At 42.5% G+C, this 15,068-nt stretch overlaps 1 protein-coding gene across 5 annotated transcripts in view; it reads right to left on the bottom strand.

The window, feature by feature from the left end:
• The window catches only part of ZNF827 (zinc finger protein 827), a 178,445-nt gene that overhangs the window by 55,188 nt on the left and 108,189 nt on the right, over positions 1-15,068 (bottom strand). For all 5 annotated transcript variants that reach the window (XM_028168320.2, XM_057547146.1, XM_057547148.1 and 2 more), the window contains exon 8: positions 7,320-7,423. In XM_028168320.2, coding sequence (XP_028024121.2) covers positions 7,320-7,423 — 104 coding nt within the window. The remainder of the gene's footprint in view (positions 1-7,319; positions 7,424-15,068) is intronic.

Below are 15,068 nucleotides of genomic sequence, written 5' to 3' on the forward strand. Positions count from 1 at the left end.
GAACCCACGTCCCCTGCATTGGCAGGCGGATTCTTAACCACTGCGCCACCAGGGAAGCCCAAAAAACTGGGTTTTTTAAAAGGGCTTTTGGATGTCACCATTTCCCGCAAAGTACAAACACGAAAGTGTTGATGATTATCTTCAATACCAAGCGACTCAATCCCGGTGCTATCTGGGCATAGATAAAGGGACTTAGCCCAGCGACCACAGTTTTGTCCCCTGTCTTTGTGGCTTTCCATAGATAGCTCAGGTGAGGCATCTAAACTGGAGATAAATTTCTCCTTTGGAAAGGTTACCATAATTAAACCCCTTCAGTATGTGAACACCACAACCGCTGGTCTGCAGAGACCTGATTAGTCACATTTTTGAGAAGGACTAACTTGGACACGAAGACCTTTCTCTTCAAAGAATTTTTAATGGAGTCAACAGCTCCCCTTTGGAATTCACCTACACTCTGACTGAGACCAAACTAGGCTGGTGAGGGACAAATGGAGCTAGTTGCGAGCACATCATTTTTAGCCTCAAATAACATTATCTGGATCAGGAAGCTCTGTAACAACAAAACCTTCTCCCTCTAGTAAACAGCTGGACAGACTACATAGCGCATCTTTTGTAAGTACATCAGAGAAATGCTGTAAGCAGTGCAGAATACTTTCCCAATTTGAAACAGAACGGGAATCAGAGATATCAACCTATATGTCACTTAATTCGGGGCAATTTTGTGCTACAAATGGAAATGTTCCTGTAAACTAAAAATTGTCTACTTGAAAGACAGCTGGCATCGTCATCACTTTCATAGTCTCTGAAGTGAAGATGCACTCGTATTGATGGCCTGGAGGTGGCCACGTGGCATCAAGACCCACCTATTTGTGAATAAGACAATTAGCCTTAACACAGCTGGATGAATTTTCACAAAATTACCCATGCATACAATCAGCAGCCAGATCAAGAAATGAAACGGTCCATCTTCCCGGATGCCCTTCTTGTGCCCACTTCTCAGTCACTACCATCCCCAATACTGTCCTTCAAGGATTATGTCCCTTCCCCAACTCTTAGTGGGTGTGGTAGAATTTCTAGTAGACTAAACTGATGTTCCCCATACCAGCATATAGTTTTGGCTCCACAAGGAAAATAAAGAAACTTGAGTTGAGGTCACAGTACCACTACAGATGGCAGTTTTTGAAAAAGAGGGAATGTGGAAGAAGCTTGAAGCTCTTCTATTCTCTTTCTACTGGAAGCTTAGCTAGGGATAAACCCGGGTTCTCCTGATTCCCAGTGGAGAACTTTTCCTTTTGCATTGCTCATCAGATCACCACTCACTTCAGTGTTATGTGTCTTATTTAACCAGGAGGTTTTAACCAGGTTCATGAAACTTATTTCTACAGCTCAGACAATCCATTAAAGGTTACTGAAAAGAAACATTGTTTCTTTAAAGTTTCTTGACTGAAAGAAACATTCCAAGTGACTATGATTACTAGATATCAAAGTACTAAGGGAAGAAAGAAAATAATTAAAAGGGAAGAGGACAAAAGTAGCATTATATTAATAAACAGTACATTCTTATCTTGTCACTGCTTTGAAATATCTTACTTAAAGGACTACTTTTTATTCCTAACTAAAAGAAGGCCATCCACCAGTACTACTTCAAATGTCAACTGGGAGTACGTATGGGCAAACACTGGAGAGATGTGCTTCTTTGCTCATTGCTGGTGACACATATCTGACTTAGGAGGCAGTGTGACAAGGCAGAAAGAGAAAATGCACTGTGGAGTTCTGGGTTTGAATTCACGGGCTGCCACTCACCAACTGGATGATTCTGAACAAGTTATTACAGGCATATCTTGCTTTATTGTGCTTCGCAGATATTGCTTTTTTTTTTTTTAACAAATCGAAGGTTTGTGGCAACTATGCATTGTCAGATGATGGCTAGCATTTTTTAGCAATAAAGTATCTCTTAACTAAGGTATGTATGTTGTTTTTTAGACATGATGCTATTGCATACTTAATAGACTACAGTATGGTGTAAACATAACTTTTATATGTACCGGGAAACCAAAAAATTTGTGTGACTCACTTTATGGTAATATTGGCTTTATTGTGGTGGCCTGGAACTGAACCCACAATATCTCTGAACCCATGAAACCCATAATGTCTCTGCAAAAGGTAAAAACTTCCAGTTATAAGATAAATAAATTCTGGGGATGAAATGTACAGCACCGTGACTGTAGTTAACAATACCACATTGCAGGTTTGAAAGTTGCTAAGAGAATAGATCTTAAAGGTTCTCACAAGAAAAAAAGTTTGTAACAATGTGAGGTGATGGATTTTAACTAGACTTATTGCAGTGATCATTCTGCAAAATATGTATATCAAATCATTAGGTTGTACATCTTAAACGAATACAATGTTATATGTCAATTATATCTCAATGAAACTGGAAAAAGGGTATTAAATCTCTCTGAACCTCCATTTAGTCACCTGTAAATTGAGCATAATTCCTATGTCTCAATGGGTTGTTTTCAAAATTAAATGAGATGACACAGATCCCGGGCCTGACAATTTAGCAGGTCCTTGATAACTATTAACTTCCTCCTCTGTACAGGATGGATCTGTTTAATCAAAAAGGAGCTTAAGCCACAAAATGATACACACCAAACAACACCCAACGTTCCACTGTTTATCCATGACTTAGTCTGAATTTTAAAAGAATCTGCTGTGTTTGAAAAAGGATTGAAGAAAACACTTTGCTGTAATCCAGGAAAGCTTGGTATGTCTCTCTCTCGAGATATGAGTCGGGACGTCTTAACATAAACAAAGGTGACATGCACATCTTTTAAACCCACTGTCTGAGAGAGGTCATTCCTATCTGGGCAGCTGCACGGCAGGCCAAGAGTTAGTCACTGGTGGTACTCTAATGCAAGGCACCATTAATTTAGATCTCAGAAAAGTGTATATGACATGGTACAACTTGTATTAGAGTGATGGGCAGAACGGAGAGAGGAAAATGGATCAAGAATTGGCCTGGGGACAAGGCAGACCATTCTAAACGTGCCTTTTTATTTAACGTCAAACCTGATTGGCATAGCAAGTCTTGAACTAAATTTTGCCCACGTCCTTCACTTCTTGTTTGGATGTTATGAACAATAACAACAAAAAGAGTTTCTTTTTTTAAAGGGAATTTAGCAAATAATGGGTGAAGGGATTTACAAATACAACTGCTGATATGTTTTACATTGTCTGACTCCAAGCTCCATCTGAAATAACAAACAGAAGCATCGGTGACTCCAAACACAGTGAAAGAGTTCCACGGAGACCTGCATTTTCCTTCACACCCGCTCTGCTTGTGTTTTTGTTTTTTTGGCTTAATACAGAGCAAACATACTGTGACTTCAAAATCATAATAAAACAGAACTGAAGCTCCACATTGCTTAAAAGCAGTGCCGAGACGTAAATCCTTCTCTTAATAGCCTATGCTTCGGAAAGACGACGGGAAAACAGAAATAGCTGCAGGTACATGGCAATGGGTCTACTCCTTGCACAGAACTGCCCTTCGTGCCCTGAAAAACACCTGACCTCAGAATCTTTCCTCTATTAGTGTAAATCTTTTACAAAGTGAGACAACTATAAATTAGACAAAGCACATTAAATTACACAGAGTCTGTAATTTTATCTCCCCCATAATAGGAAATCTCTTTTATTTCTTTTGTACAATCCCCACCAGCCACGGCACTAGCCAGGGTGCACTCAGTCACCTATTCATGGCCTTCAGGTTATTTTGTCCTCACATCCCTCCAGCAGACAATGACAGCAGCTTTTAACTCATTGTTTTATTAAGGATTCCTGGTGTTACCTCCGCCTAAGACATTCACAGCAAGTAAAAATGTTAGGTCTTGGCTCGTGAGCATTTTTTGGTTCACAGGAAAGTCAGTCTAGAAATAGTGGCAACAACCGGGTCCAGGACACTGCGAAGCTCTGTGTTTATTCTGTTTCTCTGGGATGGTGGCAGCTGTGTGTCTTAGAGACCATCTGCCGAAGGCAAATGCCTAGTTAACAGTGCTATTCTCAATTTTTCCATGATCCGTGGTGCTACCACCTCTCCCCATTTTGCTCTCTCCCACACCGCTTGCTTCGTGCTCCACAGGCCTGAAACACAATCACAACCCACTGCGTGCATCGCTTTGGCCTGGAGCTGCCAGGCCTTCAACGACAGTCTCACGTGGTACACTCCCCTGCCCCGTGGTCTCACTCCAAAGGTGAATGGGAGAGAATTTCATCCCACTGATAGAGGTATATAAATATATACCAATATATATCGTTGAATTAATGCTGTGGGTTTTCGGCATTTGCAAGGGCCTTCTTGGATTGGAACTAGGCACATTAAACCTCATTAATTATGGTCTCCACTAGTTGGGACTCTGAGATCATTCTCCAGGCTGACATTTATCTCTGCATGATGTGTGGCAAGAAGAAGTTTGCTAAGTAAATAGAGAATGGAAATAATATTTTAATGGTGACGTTTAAATTACCCAAGAGAAGATGTCCAAGGGTGCTGAGGCTTTTATTTACATACTCACAACAAATGATTTTCTGCCTAGTCACTAAAGCCAGCTATCTCCTTCCTGGCTTCCCCATTTCTACACAGCCGCCATAGGTCCCTCATTCAACCTGCTGATAACAAAGCCAACCAAACTAGTCAACTAGCCCATTTCCTGCCTGTCCTATCCCCGTCCTCCTTTTCTCGAATCCAGGCCCTCGTTAACAACACTGCCGTAAGTACTAGAGCATCTTCGTAGGACAACTCGTTCTTGCCACATCGTCAGTGATTCCGAAATCTGCTGCCCACTTGGTCTTCTGAAATCTTCTATAGGAATTTATGATTCTTACACCCTAGAATCTTAAGATCTTTAACTGTGGCTTCAAAATTTCTTTGTTCCCAGCACTGCATTTAGCAGAGTCCTGGAACAGACGTAGGTCCACCATATCTATCTAAGACCCCTGGGGCCTGATGTATTTTGGGATTCATACTTTTTCCGATTTCAGATGATAATATGGTGCGTAAGATATTATTTTATGTAACACTCCGATGGGCCTTCATAATCAAGCACATTGATATTTCTGTGACAAAAATGTATGGATTTCATCCTTGGCATAATACATAAAGGCTATAAACAGCCTCCCATTAGGTTTTGCCACCAAACAACTTATTCAAAAAATTATGGATTTCAGAATTGTGGGTAAGGGACCAGGGAGCTTGAGTAGGTAGTACACAACGGCCATTTATCACTGTCCAGATGTCAAACACATGTTTTCTTGAAGTCTCCATACTGCAACCTTTTGTTAGTTCAGATTGGTCTTCTCCACAATTCATCCAAATTATCAAGGTTTTCCTTACAAAATATATCTTCAGATTACAAGAACTTTGTGATCACCAGGTTGTCCTTACCACTTTTAATTTTTCTAATTTTAACTCCATTTCTAAAGCATTTTTACCTTGCTTGCTTTAAATAGGCCCTTTTTAGTTGTCTATTTTGGCAAAATTTAAATATAGTCATTTTGCCTATCCTCTGCCTTTTCAAGAACAGAGACTGATTATCCCTCAAGAATGGTGGATTTACATTAAAAAAATCCCAGTTATGCTGACTTCTCCCCCCAAAATAAGAGTTAACTTTTTAAGGGTGAGTTTATCTAATTTGTAATAAAAGTCTGTCAAGCGAATCATAGGAAGTTCCCCAGCCGACAACACAACACACATAGTTAAACATATTACTTTTTGAGGGCGAGCTGTAACTTGACCAATAAACCCTTCTTAAGATATAGCCAAGCCACACATTAAGCCAGCAATGCAGGGTTTGTATATACATCATGGGATGCTGGCTGTATGGGTCACAGCATTCTGACAGGCAATTACTAGGCAGTTATTTTGACATTAGAAAGTCACAATCCATCAACTTAACAGCAGGGTGATAATTTGGGGAACAGGGAGATGGTTATTCAAAAAGACACTGTGGGAAGTAAACAGTAGTTCAAATAGCCCCTGTTTGAGAATGAAGATATCAACTAACCAGAATTTCTTTCCACCTCTAGAACCAGGTATTACGTAATGTGTTTTTGTGTAAGCATGTTATTTATGGGGTTTGAATAGAAAAGCCCTGCCAGGCTAACAAGGCTGCAGGTCCCTGGACTCTATAGAGATGAGGAGAAATGGATCTGCCATCACAAGACTAAAGAACGACAAGGAGTGCCCTTTTCCCCACTGTTTGTCACGGACCACTTCCAACGACCTGTGATATCCACAAGCCAGTATCTCAGAAGATGCTCCTTGGCTCTTTCTGAATTGCAAAACACTCAGCCCTGCAGCCATTTGCATCTGTGACATGGGCTCCTTGCGTGTGAGGGGGACACCGGACTTTATTCTTGCAGGAATTCCCGGCCAACAACCCTGCTGTGAGCCTCTCGTGCACACATGTGGCCTTGGTCTCTCCTGGACACATGAATGGGTGTGGAGGCCACCAAGAGCTTCTGAAATTCTCTCAGTGACTGGGAGCCGAAAGCTTCCTGGCAGCTGGACTGGTGGTACTGGGGTGGGGGGAGGGGTGGGAAGGGAGGAGGGACTCCAGGGCAGGGGTTCTCAAATGTTCTCATTTCATGACAACTCTGAGAATGCACACGTAAGTTCTGAGGGATGGCCATGCTGTTGGTAAGGGGACAGCAAGCACATCTTTCTCTTTGCTCGGAAAGGGAGCAACGAAAAAGGAAGCGTGGATAGGAAATTGTGCATTGATGCTGAGGTGGCAAAAGGGAGCGGTAGATGGATCTATGCGGATCCTCTCAGAACAGAGGCGAAATCTGGGTGGCAAGACTGTCTTAACAAGCTGTGTTGCTGCCATGGAAACCGAAGTGGCCTTTGTGGTGGCCTACACCCCCCCCAGGGTCATGATCTTCCCGGTCCGCGACTAGCGGTCTTGCCACCGTCCTCCTCCATCTTCCTGGCTGCCTGCCTAAAATACTGACAACGTGGAAAGCAAATTATTTCCAGGTTATACTTCGCTATTTTAAAGGAATTCACTCTACGAATGAAACATCAGCCGGTAAAGAACAATAAGCTCCTGCAGCAAAGAAGAAGAGCTTTCTTACTGTCTGCTTTTTCTTTTAACAAACTTTTGTGGCTATTTAAATTTTCTCTCTCTTCTCAAAAACCTAGCTTCAGATGAGTAACTTCAGCCTATAAACTGAACGAACGTATCTGAGAATCCACACATTTCAGAAAAGTAATTTTTAAGCAACCATTAGTAGAAGCAAAATTGACAATGTTTCCATACCTGGAGCTGATATTCTTCCGTGAAGCACAGATTCACTGGGCAGCAGGTCTTTTGAATTGGAGGTGAATGGTGATTGTCTAAATGTATCTTCTGAAAAGAAAGGGCTGGGGGTGGGGAAGGAGGAGGGAAGTTTAGTAAATCAAAGTTATTGAAGATACCCAGAGCATCTGGCCCCAAATATATACATATACACAAACAACATGTGGGACAACGTATTTTTTAAATGCTATTTAGAGACTATAAGATTGTGCTTAAAATGGAGAAAGAGAGACTACATTACACCAGACAAGTGCCATCTTCACATTCTGCCTATTGGTTGTATACTTAAGGTGAACAGATGAAACATCTTTGATACATTGTTAAACCCACTATCAGGACAGCTGAGCAGTAAATTTTACTTTTGCACTGTATGATCTGGGAGCGAGCTGTGCCTGAATGAAGACCAAGCACATGAGTCAGATCAGAAAAGCCTGTTTTGGAGGTCTTTCCAGAGTGGTGACAGATTTGCCCCAGCTCGCCCACATTTTGTCACCTGACCCCTCAGGGACCAATGGCACCCCTCGGAAGGGCAGATGGCTGGAGTCAGGGTCCGCCGAGCCGATGGAGACAACTCGCTGGTCCCCCACAGGAACTGAGTCTGCATCCTACAACTGTCTTGGTTTGGAAGGAGTTAAAGCCAGCTAATGGGGCTGCCAGAAGGGACCCCGGGGAGCACTTTCATTTTTCAAGAAACTGAGGCTTTGACTTGAGTGATTCTAAGCTCCCCTAGTGACTCAGCGAGAACTAGACACCAGACACCCAGGCAGGGCTTTCCCCTTATACCACAGCCATAGTGAACACAAACACTTTGGCTGCTTTTAATCAGAGGATTTTAACCCAGTCATAGGCTCCATCTCCCATGCCTCTAAAGTAAACTATATTGCGATTACGTGTGAGAATACTGGAATACACAACGGAGTCCAACATGGAGCACGGGAAGCCCTATTACTGTACAACAGAGCAAATTTCACTCGGTGCACAGGTGATGGAAGGTTCATAGGCGCCAGCAGCGCAGCCCAGAGCTAGCAGGAAGCCACCAGCACGCTGAGGCTGGAGAGACAAAAGGCAGAGGTAAATGGAGCCCAGGGAACTGAGGTCACCTGGTGGAAGCTGGAGGCAAGGTGAGCCTGCCCAGCAGGGAGCTGGAACCACAGAGGTGCAGCCGCAGCAGGACGCAGACAGGGAGGGCAGGGAGGGAGGGAAATACCCCGCCTCTTTCTTAAGCCCCACCCCCACCACATCAGAAGGCTCTGATTGGCTGAACCTTCCCGGAAGTCAGAGATGAACAGCCTGCCGGATCGGTTCCTGCAAAACTGCAGATCAGGGGAAGGAACATATCTGGGGTCACGCAAGCCTAGGACTCCTATGACTGGTGCTGCTTTTCTAAACATGCCAAAAGGCTATGGCTTACTGTTATTAAATATTAAAAAGGAAAGATTAAGATAAAAATGGAAGACATATCCATCTTTTAAAAATAAAACACAGTTAACAGTATAGTTTCACATGACTCAGGCTAGATTTGATGCAACTTTGTGTGGCATGCTTTTCTTTTTGTATTGTTTATGATAATAAAATTTTAATCATTACCCTTTCCTCAGACTGTTTTATCTCTCTTTTTTTTTTCACACACACACTGCATTTTATTTTTACAAGAGATAAACTGACACCAAGCATTGTAAATAGATGACCACAACAAAAGCAACAATGATTGCAATTACCAAACATGAAACACACTCATACTATGTCATAATATTGACATTCAGTCCAGTAATCCTCCACTGTAACAGCTCCTTTACTTTGCAGTGAAAATTGATTTGTATATTTTTTGCCTCTGAGTCCTTGTGGGATTTTTTTTTTATTCAAACAGAATGTCACAAAAATTATAATCATCCTCATCAGTTCACTCAGTCCCATGTAATTAATTTTTTTTATCTTGATCTTTTGTTAGCACTTTTATGAATTCATCAGTTTTCCATTAGAGTTCTGAAAATGTGTGGCATGCTTTTTATTTGTATCTTAAACATAAAACAATTTAAATAGGCTTAAAAAGTGAACTGGCTATAGGCTAGTCAGTGATGGGGAGTGGGGAGACATGTTGTTTTGTGCCAAACAACTCAAAACCTGCAAGTGATACAAAACTTGTGAAAGGATAAGGCAAGGCAGCATGGAGGCTAAGAGAGTGCACTTGAGAGTGGGCAGTTCTAGGTCCAAACTCCAGCTCCACCACTTACGGCTGTGTGACCTTGCACAAATCGCTTAACTTTTCTGAGCCTTCATTTCTTGTCTATAAAATGGGACGTTAATAGCATCTATACCCACTCTAGGAGGACTGAGTAAGATGGCTCATGGAATGTGCTTTTCACAGTGTCTGGCAAACAGTAAGTGCTCAATCAGCGTAAGCTGTTTTTATCTGTATCTCTGCCTAGCTCAAAAGGGAGCATAAATTAATCAACCTTTCCTCACAAGTCGACAAAAAGAATAGAGTTTCCTTGCATAAAATTCATGAAGAAAAGGTCACTCTGATACTGAAGGGTCCGTTGACCACTGGAGAGATTCAGTTAATTTCTAACTCTTCCACAAAGAAAACTGTTTAGAATCAAAGAACTTCTAAGGAGGTAGAGCCCTTGGAGGATTGTTGGTCAGACCCAGAGTGTGAGATTTCTCGAATCCCACCTCCTCAGCTCTGAAGCATCTATACAAGGTGACAGTGACATCCTTGTGTTTGAGTGGACACTTCACATGGGAACCACCACCGGCTGGCCCAAGGGCACAGGGTAAACGTCAGGCAATGGGCCTTCGGTTACCCTGGAATGACGCTAGAATCTGAGAGTTCAGGAAGCTCATGGAACTGTTTGGTCTGAAATGTGGAGACTTCCTTTGGGGACACCCAGATCCCCTAGAGAGGCCCCCTAAGGTATCTAGGAATATCACCCTCCTTGCCACAGAGAAAGGTGTGCACTGCCCTCCTTCCCTCAGTTTTGCAGTAACTGCAATTTAGTGAGTGTCTGGGCATGCCAGGCACTGGGAACATAACATCAGCGAAACTGGCTACGGCTGCAAATGTTAAGAGGGCTCAAAGACCTGCGTGGCTACCACGACTAGACTAACGCTGTGGAAGGGAGGGGCGCGGGGTGGCAGTGCGGGCCCGGCCAGGAGCGGGTCTCCTGCAGAAGCCACAGCTGAGCTGAGACCTGAATGGACAGCAGGGTTGTCAGGGTTCCCAGTGGCTGGGGGAAGTGTCCCCTGCACAGTGAGAGATCACAGCCAGTCTGCGGAGCGGGGTGAAGCTGGAGCGCCGGGCAGGGTGGGCACACCGAGTGCAGGGATCCCGGCTTTGTCCTAACAGTCCTGGAAAGCCCGGCGGTGTGTTCAGTAAGGCGGGGACGCAGTATGATTTCAGTTTCAGGAAGCTCTGCCCGGTGGGTTGGAGAATCCAAGGCAGGCGGCCAGAGCAGCAGTCCATATGGGACGTGGTGACTCTGGTGGCCAACACTGCAAAGCGGCAGCGACACAGGCAGATTGAAAAATAGCTTAAGAAACAGGGCAGGTAAAGACCACATGTACATTTCCAACCAACCCGAAGGTTTCCAGGTGAAGCAGGCAGAGGCGGCCACGCTACGTGCTGGGAAGCGCATCCTAGGTTTTGCTAGCTCTGCATCGTCACGTGTTCTCTTCAGCAGATTTTCACGCACATGCGGAGTGAAGCCCTATTACCATCTAGCCGCTCAGAAGAAACGGAGGCAATCGCTGAGGGAAACAACATTGCAAATAACTTTCTACCCTGGAAGCCAGCTTTATCCTGTATAGAAAAGAAAAGATTTCTCCTGAAGAAGTGGAGAATTAGAAGGGGATGAGGTTGGATACTAGAAAAGCACAAAAGGACTGGCAATGTTAGGGGCAAAGAGTCAATGGAGAAACTTTGACAAGTCAAGGCAGCTTAAGACTGGTGAAAGGTCTTATCTATAAAGAGAAGATACTACGTTAACAGAGCATGTCTCAGACCAGACACCCCGCTGCAATGCTCCGCATTCGGATCCATTCACGCTGGGAAGTGAGAGTGCAGTGGTTTAGCACTGAATTTGGAATCAGAAGGATCTGAGTCTGAATTCCATATTGGCCACTTGATGGTGAAGTGATCTTTGTCAACAACCTCCCTAGCCTGTTTCATCATTGGAAAAGAGCTTTTAAAATACCAGCTTTATAGGGGAGCTGCAAAGGGTTAAATAAGATATTTCATGTTAAAGTTCTTAGTACATCGTACATGCTCAATAAAAATGGCAACTGACATGTGTATTGCTTACTAAGTATCTGGCACTGCTCTAAAGGGCTTTGTGTATATTAACTTCATTGAATCCTCACAAGGACCCTCTATAGGGTGTCGACGATTACTATTATCATCCATATTTTACAGATGAAGAGACTCAGGTACAGAGAAGTTAAGTAGTTGTCCATGCCCGTGGGCTGAGACAGAATTTGAACGCAGCCATGTTGGCATCGCATTTTGCACCCTTGCCCATTAAACTAAGCTACACTGCCTTTTGCTTGGTCTCTTAACATCTAGGGAACGCATGGACAATACAAAGTCATGGATCCTTCTTGGAACTGACAGAACAAAAGGAAGAGACAGTGGAAGAAGGGAGGGAAGTGGGGTGGGAGTACTGTTTCAGTACGCAGGATCCTAGGTCACCAAAGAAAGGCTTTTTCAATTGAGAAATAGAACATGTGAAAAATGATTTGGTTATCTTTAACTTTCTGCCTGTGTTCTGAGAACAGAAGATGCTGTACTTATAACTTAGCACCAAGCAAGGTCATTCTCAGAATGTGGAGATGGTCATCCTTAGGCCCCTTTTCTTTTCCTGTGCCTCACAGAGTCTGTAAAGTGCAGAAGCCCATCTGCTCTCAGAGGACGTCCAGCTCTGTGGTGAACAAACCGGCCCCTCGTTCAGGCCACAGGGACTGTGGGTGATGGGAGAGGGTGGCAGGCAGAGAGGGGAGGCCCCGGAGGTACCCGATACAGGATGAACCAGGTCTGCACTTTTTAGGGAGGAAAAGAGTCAATGAACTGCAGGTTTTACGATATACTAGACTCTGAAGCGTGTGTGTACCGTCCTTCAACTGCTTAGATAGTTACCAATTCTTCTAGGAAAAAAGGAGCAAGCTTGCAAATGCCGCGTGGTTCGTGCTTCCTGACCCAATTGAGTCATTTTAGTGTGAAAAAGCCCCTCCACCGGAAAGAGAGCTTAGGAAGTGGAAAACGCAAAATCCGTCCAGAAAATGATTTATTTCTAGTTCACATTTTTTGGTAAAAAGTTGGTAGAGAAGCAGGTTGACTAATAGCTAATGGCAGAAGGGACCGTCAATTATTCTCATTTAACAAAATCACCACCTACCACATTGGCTCCCCTTTGGTCCTGCACAATGACAGGCCACCTGAACACTACCTAACTCGTATAAATACTCGATAAATACTCAGACACAGCATCTGGAAGATGTTGGTGTAGACTTAGAACTGCCAAACGCCCCCATTACTTTTCCTGCCTTTTGCTACTTGGAGAAGACAAAACGTTTATTTATTCGAGTTTCTTTTCTGAATAAAAATGAAACGGACAATGAATGCGTATTTTGATTTTTCTCCCGCAGAAAATCTAAGGGTTAAAATAGGAAGGGGCCCTGGTGTCACGGTGACTGGACAATTCCAGGCATTAGATGGCATGGGCGGTGAGGTCAACAGCTCAGGGCTGCAGAAAGAAAAGATTTACAATAAATAATAAAAGAGTCCATAAAAGATTATGGCTCTAAATAGGGATACGTTTTGCTAACTGCTGACTGCGGCACAAATATTTCCACCTTTAACATCTGAGTGCCGACAGGGAGTTCGGCTTCGTGCAGAACAGAAGGCCCATCTACTTACAAACCATCCCCCCTGGGGTGCCACCACTGAAACCAACACGTTACGGGAATTCTTGTTTTGATGGCGATAGCAAAGCAGAACAAACCAAAAAAGGAAAAGAATAAGGTGGATATAGTATGTAAGAGAAAGTTACGAAAAAAAACTGTATGCTTAGTAGTGGCACTATAATTTAAAAGGAACACCAGAGAAGAAGTCATTTTTTTTCCTTCTAAAAGACAATAACTTTTAGGACTGAACTTGGGGATGGCAAATAGAAAAGAAAGATTAAATAAGAAAAAAAGATTTTGCTCTGCAATGAATCTGTCCTCAGACTCTAGAAAGATCTACATATTTCAGGGTAGAATGAAATTCTGTTAAATGTAAGCGTTTCGGGCAAATCATCCTGAAGTGATATTCTGACTTCCATCCGCACATAGACAAAATTTTCTTTAATCAATAAAAAAGATGGTGTTTTTTCAAGTAAAAGTACTTAATTATTTATTCAGCTATGTATCATATAACATAACAGGGCTTCTGGATTTTTTTCTAAGAGCTGATTAAATATGTCCAAAAGAATGTTGGTTAATTTTTATTTCATTTTGTTTTATTTTAAGGAAATTTTAAGACCAAATTATCTGACTTAGATATTTCGGAGAAGCTATATATTGCGGAAGGAGAGCCAGAGCCCCCTTCTGGGGTGGCAAAGTTCTGTGGAAGCCAATGTTTTCCCTCTGCAGCCGCTACCTGCCTCCCAGCAGACCCCAGCCCCTGGGCCACCTCACCAGATGGCCATCTGTCCGTCCTGGTAACAGGGCTGCCTCAATCTCTACTTAGCCCCAGCTCTCGAGTCAGGACACTGAAATACTTGTTTTCTGTATGGATATATCAGGTCAATTTTTTTAAGAACTGAGATTCCATACATTTATCAACAACCATTGTACTGATATTTTTAAAACTCTGACCTCTGAATCACTTAGACCCAGGAGTGACACACTGCATTAACATTTTGAAATAAGCAGGAGGCGCTAGTCAAGAAAACAATCCTCTATGCCTCCAAAAGCCTCAAGCAGAGACAGGCGACGGACTAAATTCTTCCAAGAATAAATCTCACTCTAGTCCCAAGACTTTCTGACTACATGGAATACGAATGTTGCAGATTGAAATGGATACAGGTAACTTCCACATGGGATCTCCAGGTATACATCTTGCAACCAAAGGAAATGAGAACAAACCGGAAACGTTGTCCTTGAACAAAACTACACCTTGCTAACAATAACAGGTTATAGTCATCGACACAGAACACAAAGGGTTGTGGTTTCCTTTTTTTTAAAAGTTTTTCAAACATATCCAGATAGGATTATTCGAAAATAAGGAACAGGGGAAATATTTGGGTTAGTTATAACTATCTTCTCAAAATTTCTTCAAGTACTTTAAGGTCAGAAGAAACTTTCTGAGAAGCTGTGCTAGCTTGCATGAAAATACGCTCACAACTGAACAACAAACACATTGCCACACTTTATTTTTAGATATTCCATTTTTTAAAAAGATCAAATAACATTATTTCAAGTTAATTTTCATGACTAATGCAATTTTCTTTAGGTAGCGCTTATTTTTTTCTCAAATGTTACTGTCCTTGGGTATTTGCTAATAACTTATAATAGAATAATGGATGCTCAATATTTCTTTTGTGTATATTTACATATCTGTATGTTTTGAAACATATTGATAAATCATTGTATTTGAAATCTATTAACTGCTTAGTTCTACCGATTTTTGTAAAAGGATTTTTGAGCTCTCTTTGCAACCCGGGTAAGGTCTTT

This window comes from Balaenoptera acutorostrata, chromosome 5 (genome assembly GCF_949987535.1).
Source record: "Balaenoptera acutorostrata chromosome 5, mBalAcu1.1, whole genome shotgun sequence".
NCBI classification, from domain to species: domain Eukaryota; kingdom Metazoa; phylum Chordata; class Mammalia; order Artiodactyla; family Balaenopteridae; genus Balaenoptera; species Balaenoptera acutorostrata.